Below are 17,303 nucleotides of genomic sequence, written 5' to 3'. Positions count from 1 at the left end.
GTGCTTAGCAGCATGGGGAAATCTGGCTGCCACATAAAAGGACCAATCTGATTTCTATATATGTCATTTCTGAATTCTATTAAAATATATAATCAGATTATATGGGGGTAAGAGGACCCATATTGCAGGTGTTTCCAGGAGTGTCTGGAGCAGGTTCGTACCCCAGGATTCAGTCAACAGCAGCTATACTTCTAGAAACTGAATTCTTGGGGATGGCTTGGGCAAACATCACAGAAGTCCATTTCCACCTGAATGGGAACTAACTCTTCAAAGGTGGCTTTTTGTTTATCTTCCTGTGCTAAGTGGTTGGGCAAGGTACCAGTAACCAGAGTTGTTTCTCAGTAATTATTTACCATATAAATAAATGAAAGTACTCATAAGTGCATAACAAAGGGCTGAAGTTCTGAAGCTCAGACACTTGCAAAGGTGGCTTCACTGCTGTCAGCAGGAACTCAAAAGATCCAGAACAAAGAACTGGTGGGGTACAAAGGGTATTTGATAACAAGAGGAAAGACATAATCCCAGACCTTAAGCAGCTCACATGATACTATGAAAATGTCATTACCTTCCTTCCACGTGTGTTTATTTTTATGTGAACCTGACTGCATATGCATAAGTACACACACTCATGGGCAGACCATCAGTTCAGTTCTTCCTGCTGCTGCTAGCTTGTCTGTGTGCATCTGTGCGTCTGTGTGTGTCTGTGAGTGTTTAATGATTGTAATACCATTCTGAAAACTTAATATGTCTGACTTTCATTCCAGCAGTGTTCTGTTCAGGGTTGAATAGCAACTTCAACAAAATCCAGACAGTCAGCTCCTGCTAGGGGAATTAGGGTTTATGTTCACTACAATAAATGATCCCAAGATAAATATATTTCTTTTTTTTTTTTTAATCCTGGGTGGTGATGTATCCTCTTTCCAATACAGAAATGGGGGAGTCTGGCTCTATTTAGTTTGTCTGATTGCTTCTAAGAGGGGGGACAGGTTGGCTCTGACAAACTATGGTCCACTATTCATTAAAGTGTCAATAATGCTCAGCCCAGGCATATCGACAGCGGATTAGCTTGGGCTGAGTCTGTGTACAAGACCAGTGCCTTTTTTAACCTAGCTTGTTTCCAAATCAATACACCCATCAGCATTCGAAAATTAGCCCAAGATGAGATTCCAATACTTGAGGTGGTGTGTCATGCTAAGAGGCCACCTAGCCAAGTCACAGATGTAAACACCTAGCTGGGGATTAGACATTTTCCATTAGTGTGGACCCAAGTGAAGATTGATGTAGACCCCTTCACCTCACCTCTCCTATGTCTCCACCCGTACACACACTCCACTTTCTGTCTTTGAGCCTGTATAAGACCTCTGGACTGTAAGTTCAGCCATTTGTTTCAAAAAGTAGTTATTAAATGTGCATTTTGGATAAGGTACTCTCCCAGGTATTTAGGGCAGAAGTGTGTGGGTGGGTGTGTTGGGGGGTGGAGGGAGAGCTTAAGGAAAACAAATGACAAAAACATGGTCCTTATTTTCAGAGAGGTTTCAGCATTTTTCACTATTCCTTCCATTTTCCAGGTCCATAAAGGTCCTACTCCATAAAGCGAATGTCTGTACTAGTGGGCATTTCCTGATTTCTCTTGCCATTGCTGGGTATCCTGCTCTTGACAATACATGTGTGCAGGTGGGGGTGCAAGGGGAGCATGGTTTCAGGGAGGGGTTTCAGAAGCACCCTTTGGCAGAGATTACAGATGGTGACCCTGGAGCAGTTGCCGGGCCTCCTCATCGAATATGATTTTCAAACTTTTTTTTTTTTTTTGCCAACTATCCACCATAATAAAAATGTATTTTGTATTAAAAACTTACACACTCTGAAACAAAAATCTTATATAATGATACTTTTTCTGCTGTTTGTAAGACACTGATACCGTCTATGAAATTCCATTTCCTTTAAAAAAAAAATGCTGCTTGCATCGAGCCGTTTGAAAAAGATTCATTTGGAGAACCAATAATAGAAAAAGCCATCGCAATTTCTTTTTAGAAGAGAGAAAAATAAGTAAGAACAACGTGGTGTGGCCAAGCTCTGCCCCGGCAGGAAGGACGCTGCTGTCCTGGCAGCCCCTGCCCAGGGCCAGTGTCACGGTGCCCTTGGGTGGTTGTGTCTCATGCCCACTCGCGTCGCCTCACCCTTCAACTGCGCATGGCCGCAGCCCAGGGTGGGCAGCCTCCTGCCTTCTCACAGCTAGGGTTCCCATCATACCTCCAGCTCCTTTGTGTTCTTCCTTCTCCAGTCACTTTCCTGCCCTTGTTTACTGACCAAGTCCATCCCCTTTCCTTGGGCTCCCTGACAAGAGAGTGGCAGGAGGCGCCACCCCAAGAGGAGCTTCTTGCCCCAAATGGCATTCAGCTGTATGGAGGGAACTGAAAATCGAACTGGGGAAGAAACTCCAGCAGAAGGGCCAGGCTACACTGCTCAGGGCTTAAGCTTCTGAGATCATAGAATGAGGAATTTGGCCCACTGTAAAAGAATTTTAAAAAGCTAAAATGCAATATCAGTATTTAAAGATATATTAATGATGGGGCACCTGGGTAGCTCAGTTGGTTAGTGTCTGACTTCAGCTCAGGTCATAATCTCATGGTTCATGGGTTCAAGCCCCAGGTCAGGCTCTATGCTGACAGCTCGGAGCCTGAAGCCTGCTTTGGATTCTGTGTCTCCCTCTCTCTCCACTATCTCCCACTTGTTCTCTCTCTCTCTCTCTCTCTCTCTCTTCAAAATATATATAAAAATATTTTTTAATAAAAATATATTAATAGCTAACACTTCAACAGTACTGTAGGCCTGCTTCTAAGTGTTATGTAAAGTGTAGTCCTCAGCAAGCTGCTCACAACATTGATTCCATTTTACAGAAGGAAAGCCTGAAGCCCAGTTAGTAACTTGATCTGAGTCTCACAGCCATAAAGAGGCCAAGTCTGGTTCTGAGCTCTTACTCCCTAATTAAGAGCTGCCCACCACGGTAAAGTGTCATGTGAATGCCCCAGGGTCAGTTCTGCTTCATGGGGAATAGGTAGGAATCATTCCCAGGGCCTGAAAAACTCAGCCAGAGCAGAACCAAGAGAGATGCAAAACCAGAACATTGACATAGGCCTAAAAATCTGGGGGCAGGAACTTGGGGTGCCACCAAACACAGTGAATCAGATGCAGGTTATTAAAAGGGAGATGTGGCATCAGAAACCCGGGGCTGGGAGATGAGAGACACAGGCAAGCTGGAGACAATGGAGGTGGCTGTGAAGGACACGTCTCAGGTGGGCATTCAGAACGTGTGTGATGGACTCTGCTTTCTTGAAGGCTGCTCCAGGGTATGGCACGTGTGAAGTGCCAGAAGAGCTAAAACACTGGTCTTAAAATAAAGCAGGCCTAGAACTGGATGGAACCTAAAAAAAAAAAAAAAACCTTAAGGGAAGAAAAAAGCCAAGGAAAGCAATAATTAGAAGATAATTTTCTGAGAAAATATATTATTGGAACAAAAACAAAAACAAAAAAATCCTAGTCCTATTCAACACTAAAACTTATTTCAAAATTCAGCTTCTAACCACAAACTGACAGTTGTCCTATTGCCCTGGCCAGATGGAACAAACTGAATGTATCTCTGCTGGAGATAACAGAAAAAGGTTCAATACAGGCTCTCCCAGCCATCCATCCAGACCATCCAGCCAAGCGACGCCTACCTTGCACAATGAGGTGGACCCTTGAGGTCTTTGGGTGGTTGTCCGTCTGCACAGAGCACGTGTATGGGCCCTCGTCATACACATCCACGTTCTGGATCTCGATGCTGTACTGGGTTTGGGTGTTGCTCAGGAGGACCACACGTGGGTCCAGGCACCACTTGTCATTCCCAGCGTAGAGGATGGTGCTGCGGTTTAGCCAGGCCACCCGGGTGACCCGGTTGTCAATTGTGCACCTGGAGGGAAGACCAGATGGTTAAGTCCAGGGATCAGAGAGAAATGGGAACCATCACATACGCATATCTTGCTTGATTTGTCATGGTTGGCATTTTCTGGGATGGGGAAACAGAAGTCTTATAAGATTATTGTCTCAGAACACTATCTGAGATTTCTGGGCCTTGAACAGCCCAGTGCTTCTTAAACCACCTAAGCACAAGCCTACTTCAATAGTCATTACTATTCAATAGTTACAACTGGAGGCATCTTCCACACCCAGAGTGGCTAGGCCCTTTGAGCACCATAGCTCGCCCTTTGCTTAAGGATTCGCATGATGTAGGCATCTGGGGAGTACTAAGTCATCCAATATTTATAACAACCCTATGAGCAAGGTTCTGTTGGTAAAAGGAATGGAAGAACAAAGAAACTAAATATTTCTCCCAAGTCACACAGATAATATATGCCAGATCAGAGACCTAGATTTTGACTCCTAAACATTATCTCAGAATAGTGAATTCTAACAGAAGGCTTCTGAAGTCAAAACTAAATATGGACCACCACCGTTGCTATTCATCTTCATTATACCCAGGGGCAGAAATGTTCAATTACTGTGAGACTAAAGACATTTTCTAAAATCTCAAAACTGTTTGCACATGTAAAAATAGATTTTGTCTTTTTTATTTTTGCATCTGGAGTCCCCAAATTGTGGAAGCTCCCTTCCCTTTCCTTACACTTTCAAATTTTCCAGCTTCTCTCGCCAAGTCCTAATCACATCTCTCTGTCTGTATTCATTTCCTTCTCTCAATACACCAAGTATGTTCTATGGCCTTGGGCGAAATTCACAAATAGTGTCCTGATCCTAACTATAATGCTGGAAATAGCAATGTAGCTCAGTATGTATAATGATGCCTCAAATTTATATATTCCTTTTGCAGTGTACAAATGCTTTTTACATCCACACTGTCTCTTTTGATTCTTGCAGCAAATCTGTGAAGTAGATGATCTTACCCATTGTCTACTTTAAAGATCAGGACTCCACTATTTGGAGGGGTCTGGTGACCTTGCCCAGGTTTAGAGAGCTAGGAAGTGACAAACCTCTCAGCCAGGTCGTCTAATTCCTGGTCCCGTGGCCTCCTCAGAATGTTCAAGGGAAGGGAGAGTTCAGTGGGGAAGGATGATTGCTTCCGCTGAATTCTCAAAAAAAACTAAGAATGCCACTGAGCACACCAGCTTCCCCGGGTGGTCCTCTCAAGATGAGATATCCTGTACGTGCATCCTTTCTGCTTGTACTTGTGTAAATGTCACAGGATCATTGCAGGGCCACTCAGGCACAGGTGGGGAGCCTTGCTGAAAGTGCCCGTGGGGAAAGCTGCTCAACTAGAAACACCTTTGCTCTGGTGTCCAGCAAGTTCTATGTCGTTCATTGTGTTTTCTAGACAATGCAGGTTGTAAATGATGGAAGATCTTACCTACCAGGGAAGATCAAGGGAATATTTCTGGAATTGGACATGGGTCAATTGCATCAGAATTGCATGAGGGATTTGTTCCAGGTTTTTATTCTCACCTCCTATCCTACTGATTCAGGCTTTGGGTATCCAGAAATAAGAATTCTAACAACATTCCAGTTGGGTAATATCCCTATCAAAGTTTGAAAAACACTGGTATGGAGCCATGTGTCCAGGACTAGCTACATAATTTGGGGGGCTTCATACAAAATGAAAGCGCAGAGCTCTTTGTTCAAGAATTATTAAGAATTTCAAGAAACTGAGAACAGAGAATTTAACCATATGCAGGGTCCTTCTGAATGCAGGGCTATGTGTGAATAAATACATACCCTAAGTTGATCTCAGACTTTATTGTGCTTATGACGCTTCTTGGGATCTTATTAAAACGTACATTCTGATTTGGTAGGCCTGGAGGGGGGCAGTTCCTGAACTTTTAGTTCTGAACTTTTAGTAGTCTCCCAAATAATGCCAATGCTGATGGCTCTAGAGCATTCCTTAAGTTGAATAAATCTAGTGGTGAAACATATGAACACTAGGGTTGGGAAGCCACTCAGTTAAGCACATCACTATGTGAAAGTGTGGTCAGAAACCCAGCAGATCATCATCCCTTGGGAGGTTGGTAGAAATGCAGAGACGTTGCCCCTCCCTCAGATGCAACGAATGAGAATGTGCATTTTAGTAAGATAACACATGTGAAGTTTGGGCTGGTCTAGAATGCACTTCAAGACTTCCTTTGACTTTGATGACAATACCTAGAATACTCTGAGAGCAAATGAGAGGTGGAGAAGTATGGCCAACAAGGAAGTGCCTGATGCCATCCCCTCCCTTAGGTTCCCTGCAGACATTCCTGATGTTCTTCCTCTCAGGTTGCCTCCCTTGAAATGTGGATTTGGAACCACAGTGTTTTGAAATCCCTGAAGAACAACACACTCCACAGGACACTTTACTAGTAACACACCTGGGATGTTATTTGTCTTAATTACCTTAAGAGTGGTCCTTGCTCTACATTTTGCTTGGATCCAAAGCAGAGAAATAGGACTTTCATATTCATGGCTAATATTTACTGAACACATATTTATTGTATACTCGGTGCTATGGAAGCCTATTATATAGATTACTTTATCATCTCAAAAACCTGGTAGATTCACTTATTAATTCCAGTTACAGATGGAGTTAAATTGAGTTAAAAAAATCCAGATTGAAAAAAAAAATACCTGAATTTAGTAGAATAACAGTGGTATTAATCTTCAGAGCCAGAATTCAGACCTAGTTTTATTTATTTGGTTTCAAATTTGGTGTCTTGAATGTCCTCATAAGCCCTCATAAGCACATATACTATATGTGCCCTATATAACATTAAATTCAATGTGCAATAGAATCAGCAGCAAACCCTGATAAAATACAGATTGCTGGGCCCCTCCCTGGTCTGAAGACCACATTTTTGAAAGCCATTAATTTAGACATCTGGTTTCTGGTGAAATGAGAGCTGCAGAGCGAGTAGGCACTAGGAAATGACCCTTGTTTGAAACAGTTTTCCATTACTTTAAAGGAGAAAACTTCCTTGCAACCAATCTGCTCTGGAAAGCCAAAAGCAGAGTCCTAGTTAGTTTCTCCTCTAGCAACTAAAATTTGGACCAGACACCAGGTGAAATGGTCAGCCATGGTGCAGGAAATTCTGATCAGCAACCTCTGCACAGCTTGAATAATTGTTTTTGATGCCCGCAATGGGGCATCTCACAGCCTCTCTGAGATGAATCTGAGAGGACAGTCGTGGGCTTCCTGTGAGTGTCTAATTATTGGAAATTGACTGAAACGAAGCAAGCAGTCTCACTACACCGCACTGTGTGTACAGGGCCAAAGATGTTCATTTGCCAGATACACTAATGCTCTGAACACAGCCAATTTCCAGCACGGTTATGCGGCCCCTGTGATACTACTACACTGAAAGCTGGCATAGCTTCAGCTGTGGTTTTGGGCACATCCAAGGTCATGTTTAGATGTCCAAACTGTCACTGCTGGATATCAGTCTTGCTGAGTCTCCACGGCATTAATGCTGGCTTCTGCAGAGATGGATCACAAGGTAACTTGGCAGCCAACTACAGTCACCCTCCTCATACCTGTCCCCATCCATCCGTCTCATTTATCGAATCTCCAAACAATGCAGAGGAGACAATTCTCCCAGGTTAAAGAAAAAAAAGGAAAGAAAAGAAAAGCAAGCATAATTGCTCCCTCAGTCAGACTGCTCTGGTTGGGGGGGTTTGTAGAAGACTGGGGTGGAAATTCCATCAACCGGTTCCCTTTTTTGCAGAGATGGTCCTTTACAAAGATCTACAAAAGATGTTTCAAACACATCACCATATTTTCATGTCCTTCAGGAAGGTAATTAACCGTATGATAAAGGTTAGGGAAGGCTTCAAACTCAACTCTCCCTAATCCAGGCAAGTACAGATGACAACGACCACTTGTTATCAAGAAATGGTCACAGGTCAGGATAAGACAGGCCAGGAAGGGAGATGTAGAGACAGAAAGAGTTGAAAGTACCCTGCCTAAACCTTGATAGACTCTCTCCTTTCTCCCCGCATTCTTGAGATATGCTAAGCTCCCAACCTGAGCATCCTTTCCACCATCCTGGCAGACATACGAAGAGAAACAACGTCTATAGACCTAAGCCTTCTGAATGGATCCCTGGAACTCCCAATTCCCCACCTTCAAACATCTATCTCTCAATTCTGAAATCTCCAGTCTTCTAGCTTTAATGCTGCCATCACTTATTTTCATCCTCCAGCCCTCTGGCCAGTGGCCATCAGCATTCAGTGTTTGTGTGAATGGCCTTCCTTTCCTACCAGGCCTGTGAACCTCCTGGTTTCCTACAGACAGCCCATGGCCTGACCTATGAGATATCCTGGCAGAATCCAAACAGACAGACAGAGCCTGGGAAAGATGCTTGTTATTATTTCACTGATGAGCCAGAGTGTCCTTCACAGTCTATGTGTCTATCTGCACCCTACTCCTTTCCTTGGAGAATTTCTTTAAAAAGAGCAGGCCTGATCTTTTTGAATACAGATAATCCAGGTGTGTGGCCTGCATGGATTGGGAATGTATTTTATTTGATGATGAAAATGTTCACATATAGTTGAGTAGAAGAAGATCAGACATACATGCCTATGCTGTACCTTGCACCCGAGCACAGTGTGTGGCAGAGAAAGCTGTCATACCTGTCATTTTCTGTAGTTGCAACAACTGTGTCAAAGCTCCATAACACAGCCCTCTATGTCCTTAATCTCTTGCTGATGAATAGTGGCTTTATTACACTGCTGCATTTTATACATAGAGTAACAGCAAACAATGATTAAGCAAGCCCAGGATGAGGGGCTGCAGAGATAGAATCATAAGAGTGTGGATCCAGGGTCTCAAGCTACTTTAGGATCTGAAAGGAAATGAGAAAGAGAAAGAGGCAGACAGCGAGTGTGTGTCTAGAAATTGTAGAAAAATAGAGCAAAGTATCTTCTTGGAATCTTCTAAGGACAAAGAGAGCACTGAAATAAAGAGAAGGATTATTGCAGAAAGAGAGAAAAATCCAGGCTTGGCCTTTCTTAAACACACCCGCCTGAAGATCTGAGGACTATAATGGATCCAGACAGTGGGTAATCCAACCATTCCTTCTATCAAATGGCCCTTTAACTGCTTTTGAAAAGCAACACATCTTAAGCAACGCTTGAGACTACAGTGAAATAAGAGCTTCCGCCCTTCACAGCACCTGGTCACAATCTCCTCTTATTGCACAGAAATGCTCCAGCTGCCCCTAAGTTTGGTTCCTCTGAGCTTTTGGCTTGTGCCCCACCCCTAACTACAAGCTTCACAAAGAATCATTACAATGTGGACAGCTGTGAAATACCGACACCCAGCCTCATGGAGTTTGCATGTGTGTCTTCCAGATCTGTTCCTGGGGGAAAACCAACAGGCAAAGCAAGATGCTTTATCACCAACCTGATGAAATTCAGACATCACTGGTACCTTAGCCTTTTATTGTAGGAGAAGACTTCCTTAGTATGGTTGCTCATTTTGACTCTACTGGAGTCTAAGTTCAGGTTGATATTTATAAAATTATCTTGGGCTATACAGAGACCAAAAACACCCGAACTTAACACTCCATTCACACAGGCCTTGAATCCCTCAATTACTACTGTTTTTTGTTTAACACTGAAAAGAAAAACAGATATGGGCTATAACATCTTTCTTAGTTATGAAAATGACAACACTGCCCATTCCTGGGTAGAGACAGAAGTCCTAGGAGAAGGACCAGGGATGAATTCTAGCTTGCACATGCTACCCTGGGATCCCACACTGCTGGAGGGTAGCTATGGTCTGAGGGTGGGTGGGAAGAGCCATGAGAACAGGCTGTGAAGTCAGACTGCAGAAATCATAGTCCCGGATCTGTGCTTGCCAAGTCTCAGTAAGTTTCATTTCACTCATCTGCAATGGAAATAACATTTCCTCCTGCATGGGGTTAATGAAAAGATTAAATGGACCCATGCATCTAAATGCATTCCTTTGCACTTAGAAACTCAACAAACAATGTGATTATACAATGTTATACACACTGCTTTCTCGTCTTCCATGTAATGTTGCAACACTGATTAAAAGATAAGTTCTTGAAAGCAAGGGCCATGCCTTATTTTTCTCATGTACCCTAGTAAGCATTCAATAAATATCTGTTGACTGATTAATTTTTGTTTAAGATCACTCATCTATCACAATCTCTTCAGAAGTAAAAGATCATGGAGACTGTGTCCAGGAAAGGCCCAGGTTGTGAGGATAACTACTCTGCCCATTCATTTATAATGAATTTATAATGCAAAATGCAGACACCACCCTCGATTGCAGTGGAGGCCCTTCCATTTCACTAATGTCTTGAAGATGAATCCAGAAGGCTTGGCTTGTAGACCTCCAAGAAGTGTTCCACATAACCCACCCCTATCCACCTAAGTCAAAGAAAGTAGCATCACCTCAAAACAAACTGCTGAGTGAGGTGGGCCATGACTTGTCTGAATGAATGGCACAAGATTTGATTGTTCTAGTGATAAAAACCCAGTGCAAACTCAAATATTGAAGAAGGCTTGGAACTGCTTATCTGGTCACATCACATTTGTAAGCCATTGCTCCCACAACCCACTTCCTTACTCTATAACTGTCACATGCATGCAACATTGTGGGCTATGAGTCATCTTGATCATGTCATACAACCACAGAAGAAATCAATGGAGTCTTTTTTCCCTATGTGACCAAAGTCAGGCATCCAGAAGGTTATTATTATTATTATTATTTTTACCATTCCTTTCCCTAACATATACAAAAATTGTCTAACCTAGAGGAGGGTCTCTGAACTCCTTGTTGGAACCAACATTTCCTAAGGGAGAGAACCCAGAAGTGCTGAGGGAAAAGTTCAGTGGAGATTCACTCTGGACTTTATCTGCCATTTGACCTTGGGGTCCAGTGAATGATCTCCTGAAAAGCCTCACCTAATTCATTCCCACTGCTTTAGGCAAGATGTGTGTCTGGTATTTGGATTACTTCTCACTGTTACCTGAGGTTCTATTCACTTGTAGGATTCAGTAACCCACTGTTTTTAGAATGCCCTTCTTCACTGTGTGGTAAACAAATTCCTATCCCCTATCAAGGCCAATTTTAAATATGACTTTGTATCCCCACTGCCTATCATTTGCAAAAATGTTTAATCCCCTATGACTGATCTCCAGACATCCCTTGGTTACTTTCAGGGCAATTTGGATCTTGTGAGAGTTGGGGTGCCCATTAAGGTTAGAAGGAGGTGCTCAATAGAAGAGGGCAAGCATAGCCTTTCAGGCAGCAGGAAGAGAATGAGCAAAGTACAATGGAGCTGTAAAAAAACTCCTGGCATGTAGGGGTGCCTAGGTGGTTCAGTTGGTAAGCATCCTACTCCTGATTTCAGCTCAGGTCATGACCTCACGGTTTGTGGGGTCAGGCTCCATGCTGTCAGCAGGGAGACTGCTTGGGAATTTCTCTCTCTCCCTCTCTCTCTCTGACCCTCTCACACTTATTCTCTCTTTCTAAAAATAAATAAATAAACTTTTTTTTTTAAATCCTCGTATATTTGTAGAAGTTTGGAAATTTAGACAGGATGGGTTAAGGGGGATGAGTCCACTGAGTGAGTGCACTGCTATTTCTGTGTCACCTAGATCAACCACAGACTGATATTTCCTCTGGCTTCCTATTGGGTTTTGGCTGATGGGAAGCATTGGCAGGAGATGGGGTGTGGGGGGTAGGAGAGGGGCTGTCACAGGCTGTCAATTCCCTCGGTCAAAGATGATTGATCCTAGCCAGTGGACCTCTCCACACAGCCCCCTGTCTCTGGTGGGAGCTATGACCTCCTCCTTAATTCCCTCAGCCTTGTAGGTGTTAATGATCCCCTCTTGTACTAGCCCTATGGTCTTGACTATCCCTGTAGTTTTCCTACACTTTGGTTCCACCTCTGTAAATATCCACTTTATTAAACTCTCCTCAAATTACTCTATTTGAGTATGCTATCTTTTTTTTTCCCTGCAGGAACCCTGACTTTTGCAGGTTGATTGTGCAGTACACTATGTGAAAGATTTTGGGTGTTTTGTTTTGTTTTGTTTTGTATCCTGAAGTCAAGAGGAACCAGAGAATCAAACTGAAGAACTTTGCAGTGGCTAACTCAAAAAATTATCAATGGCTAGAAAAGGCACCAAACTTGAGCTTGTTTCTGTCTTCCAATGGGTGGTCCTTCCTGGCATGGAAAGGGCTGGGAAGAAGAAATCCAATTCCAGCAAATGAATCTGTCTGCAATCTGTTTTTCTCCTTTTCTTTGTCTCCCATCCTGGTCCTCATCAGCCGCTCCATGGAAAGCCACATTCAAGATGGGGTTTCATCCTGGAGAAGCTGGGCCCAGACTGGCAGGTGTAAGTAGAAAGCACACTTCTAATTATTATCCAGTCTAGATATCTTTTTACAATGACACTGGGAAAGCCAGGACTCACTCAGGTGAACTGAGATGGATGGCACATATTAGACCTTTGGTGTCATGCATGAAAAAGGGTCTGGAAGTACCCACCTCCTCACTGGCTCAGGTCCTCGAGTGGCTAAGAAAGATGTACCAGCCTCGCTGGCCTTGTGCCTAGGAGTCAGCCTCAGGTGAAGTCAGTGCGGCTTCATCTCTGGGACTAGTTCCAACTCTAATTCCTTCTTGAGACAACTCTAAATCCTTCCCCAGGCCTGGATCCTGTCTCTAGTGCCTCTCCCATAACTGGTGAAAATTGCCTATAGTTAGAACTTAATATGCCCAGGATAGGAAGAACTTGTGGCCTAGGAGGCCAAAACCACATCTTAGACCAATCACAGCTGACATTTTCCTTCCCACCAATGAGCATGCCTGACACCCAGGCAGTTCTGACTAGTCAGCAGACCAGGCTGTGTTTCTACCTGGTTCTCACATGGAGACTGTGTACACATATGACCCTGTGTCAGGGAAGATGGAGTCAGAATGAAAGCAATCTAGAACGAGGCCATAGCTTTTCCTCCTCTAAGGTGGAAGAGATAGTCTGCTACCTCAAACTCCCATGGTGCACCAGAAGGAAGAACAGGCCAATGAGATGTAGCATGACAAAAAGAGCTCCTAGGTTGGAGGAGCCTTCTCTATTTTCTTACTATGTGACCTTGGCCACACATTATTTCCCCTCTTGGTGATGCCACTGTGTCTCAAATTACTGCTCAGGGCCCCCATGGGAATCAGGGCCAGTGATAAGCAGGCTGGCTTCCTCCCAGGTTATGAAGCTCCATTTCCACCACTTGGGAGCTGAGACCAAGCTGGAACAGAAGAACGGAACCAATGCGGAGGTACATGCCAGAGCAGCTGCAAGGCTCCTTCTCTACTTGTGCATCATCCTCTGCTGGCCTGTGAAGAGAAAGTATCCCCAGGGTCCAGAAATCCAGTGTTCACTACAAGGAAATGTAAAAATAATTAAGTGGAGAGGAGCTAATTGGACCTCTCCAGAGAGTTAATCTATGAGATGTGATACTTGGGGGGGGGGGGCAGGACATATCCCCCAGAAAGACAAAAGCTCCCGGGGGAAGCTCCCGGGGGAAGGATCAGCCTTGGCTGGGCCTGCTGCCACTCGGAAAACTCAATCTCCCAGTGGAAGACCTCACTGTTTGCATATTTCCTGTCAGATTTCTTCATCCTTCTGTAACAGTTGGTTGTTAGAGGCACTCCCTCTGAGTAGAGTGCTAATCTCTTACACTGATTTGTTGTTAAAGGTGTCCCCGGACAGCGTCAGCCCCACCCCTCTCCTCTTGCCTTCTTCCTCAGGAAAACAGAATCTGGCTACAGGGAGGAGCTCAGAGGGGGCTGCCAGGGTGCAGAAAAAAGGCGCCAAGGGGCACCCTTAGCCAATCCAGTCATTCTCATGTACCAAGGACTGTGGGAAGCCTTAAAAGTACCTTTCCTAGGCCAGAAGGAAAGGCTAGAGAAAAAGTCTCCAAAGTGTGTTCACCTAAGGGAAGTACACACCTATCGTTCTGCCTTAATTCCTGGAGGTAAGGGGTTCCAGTTCCTGTTAGACCAGGTCTCCAGAGCAGAGTTGTGCAAGTGTGCCATGAGGATCTGAAGCATGCAGCCAGAGAATCGTGGGTCAGGGAGGCAATGAGCAGCGTCTGGGTCTCTGGGTCTTGCATTCTCTATAATGTCCCTACTTGGGCAGGACATGGCAGTTAGCCAGTGTTCGGCCCACCTCCCTTGAGTCGCTTTTATCATATCATCTCTGTGGCCTCTCCCAAGTTTCTATGTGCTTCTGCTTTGAGCAGCCCACATCTCGGTCTTTCTTTGCAGGTCTGCCTTTAGGCTGTGGAGCCCCTGTGTGCTCACTCACAGAGCTGGAGGAGTCTGGGAGCTTGCACCCCCTCAGGGCAGCCAGCAGGGGCTGACTGTGGAGGAGTGGGATAGCCGGGATAGCCGTCTCTCTCTACTTACCAGAGTCTCACTGCAGATCCGACTGAAGCCACCTTTGTGGATATTTGACTGAATTGCAGCTCTACTTGGCTTCTTGCCTTTACCTGCCCTGACTCCCCCCACTCTTTCTGTGTTTCTCCAGGGAGTACTTCCTTAATAAGTCACTTCAATACAAACTCCCATCTCCAGGGCCTGCTTCTGGGGCTCCAGAAGTGAGACAGCCCTATTTGTAATTCTCACAAAGGTTTTGTGATCAGAAGGAGAAACTCTTAAGGAAAGGGCAATGCTTCAGAGGCTGCAAAAAGCTGCTAAAGGGGTGCAGACTGCTCTGTAATCAGGCACTGGGTGGGAGGCATTAGGGGCATCCTGGGCTCCAGGGAGAGATGGGGCAGGCCAAGTAGAGCCCTGAAGCCAAGAAGAGCCAACTGGGAGTGGGGACCATCTAGGACACTACCACCAAGGGGAATACAAGCTAGGCAGTATAAGTACTAGAGACACCTGGTGAGGATTTCAGGTGTTTGGTGGTAGGGGAAGAGCATGTGCACTAGCAATCTCATGGAGGGAGTGAGCCCTGGGCTCATGCCGGAATGGGAAATACATCTACATCAAAGGAGAAGAGGGTGAGAGAGTATCCCCCATAAGAAGAAAATGGAGTCATAAGATAGGAAGTGGGTATGGAGTAAGATGCTTAGGGTCTGGTCTGATAAAATTGGGGCTCTGTGGGATGCAAGAAGGCTGCAGTCAGCTTGTAGATGGCTTAGAATGTTCTCATGTGTAGCACCTGAACTTCTCTTTATGGGTTGGGGGAGCTGAATGGCATAATGAAAATCACATTTGGGAGCAATGCAGGAGAAAGAAGACAGTGGAGGCGGGGAGCCAGCCACTGCCAGAAGCCATGTAAATCCTGAGGTGTCCCCTTCTGAAGAAGGTTTTCCCCTTCTCTAATATGTTGGGTCTATTCATGCACTACATATCTGAATACATGTTCTCTTATGGACAGGATCATGTTAAACAGGGCTGACAGGAGGGACTGTGTTAAAGGATATCTGTTAAGAATAGGATTCTTACCCATTCCTCAAGCCCATATAAAAACCTTTGCACTCATAAGGATCCTATCATCAGGCTTACCCTTCTCTTTCTCATCTTTGCCTCTCACTTATAGTTGTTACTCCAAAGATATGGATAAAACTGAGGTAAGAATAGGTTTATTGAATTATTCATTCATTTGACAAGTGTTCACTGAGCACCTACTCTGTGCCATGCATTGTGTTAGCACTTATGCGATACAGAGACAAACAAGGACAGACAGGGACAGACATTCTGCTCATGCAGCAGAGAGGCAAAGAAAAGCACATTATGCAGTATGAGTCTCTTATGAGAGGATGCTATAGGGTGATATATAGAAAATAGATGGGTGTTATGGAATCTATACTGGTCTAAGGGGTCAGGGGAAGTCTTGCAAAAATGGTGCCTTTGCTGAGAACTTTAGAAACTAATATTTGGTACGCAGAGGGACCTGCGAGATGGTTTACCAACCTATAGGTAAGCATCTAATGAAGTTAAGTCTATACAGTTACTTCATTCATAAGCCTAGGTCTATGCAGCTATTCAGTTAAAGAATGATCGGTGGGGTGCCTGGGTGGCTCAGTCAGTTAAGCCTCTGACTTCAGCTCAGGTCATGATCTCATGGTTCGTGAATTTCAGCCCTGCATCAAGGCTCTGTGCTGACAGCTCAGAGCCTGGAGCCTGCTTTGAATTCTGTGTCTCCCTGTCTCTCTGCCCTCCCCCACTCCTCCTCCCCCCCTCTCTCTCAAGAATATATGAAAGAAAGAAAGAAAGAAAGAAGAAAGAAAGAAAGAAAGAAAGAAAGAAAGAAAGAAAAAGAAGACAAGAAAAGAAAAGAAAAATCGGAAAAGGAACCACCGAAGAAGAACGAAAAAGAAAAAGAAAGAAAGAAAGAAAAGAAAGAAAAAGAAAGAAAAGAAAGAAAGAAAGAAGAAAGAAAGAAAGATTGGGGATGAGAATCTGCATCTCCTGATGCCTTAAACCAAGATTTAAAAAAAAAAATAGTGATTTTGGGGGTTAGTGGATTCCAAGAGAGATTCTGTAATGAATATTCTAAAAGCTTGACAATACACTGGGTGTTACTCAGATTTTAACAAGATCTCTGCCATCTGGAAGCTGCCATGAATTAGTATATTTTATCTGGTATAACCTCAGCTTGCATGTTCATATTTAAGAGAAGCAGCAATCATGCCCAGAGCTTTTGGCCTGATTTCCATGGAGCAGAACTAGCTGGGTCCTTGTTTTATTATCTAATCTGCTGTGACAAGCCTGAGTCCTTAGATTTTGTATGACTCAGTTTTCCTATGTCCACAGGGAAAAATTTGCCCACTCAATTCTTCTGGTTATCATGAGGGTCAAAACAGGTATTTAAGGAAGAGTATAAACTTAAAGAACAAGGAGGAGTTCATGTTTACAAATCTTCTGTGTGAAAATACAGTCACCCCCTCTCTTCATATTTCCCAAGTAACCAAATGCATGTCTGCATCACCATGCTCAGCATTAAACATTTACTTATAGTGCTTCCACGTCTGTGGAGATGCAGTGCACACTCTTCAGGACAAAGCATATTCCTTACTCTCTATATTTTAGAAGCCTATGATACAAAGAAGAGAACACCTACTTAAGTGAAAGAAAGTAGGGGACCTGCACAGGCAGCTGAATGACAAACAGGGGGCACACACAGAAGACTAGGTCCAATTTTAACCTTGAAAGTAGAATGCCCACCCCAGGAACCAAAGCAGGAAAGGAGAGAAGGAGGAAGAAGAGAGGAGTATTCTCCTTCACTGGCCCACATCCCAC

At 44.1% G+C, this 17,303-nt stretch overlaps 1 protein-coding gene across 5 annotated transcripts in view; it reads right to left on the bottom strand.

Moving 5' to 3' along the window:
- NTM (neurotrimin) overlaps window positions 1-17,303 on the bottom strand; it is a 943,575-nt gene that overhangs the window by 167,043 nt on the left and 759,229 nt on the right. For all 5 annotated transcript variants that reach the window (XM_030333144.1, XM_030333148.1, XM_030333145.1 and 2 more), the window contains one exon: window positions 3,717-3,949. In XM_030333144.1, the coding sequence (XP_030189004.1) occupies window positions 3,717-3,949 (233 nt within the window). The remainder of the gene's footprint in view (window positions 1-3,716; window positions 3,950-17,303) is intronic.

The sequence above is a fragment of the Lynx canadensis genome, chromosome D1, assembly GCF_007474595.2.
Source record: "Lynx canadensis isolate LIC74 chromosome D1, mLynCan4.pri.v2, whole genome shotgun sequence".
NCBI lineage: Eukaryota > Metazoa > Chordata > Mammalia > Carnivora > Felidae > Lynx > Lynx canadensis.
Note: the sequence above shows the minus strand (reverse complement) of the source record. Positions and strands in the feature narration are given on the sequence as shown.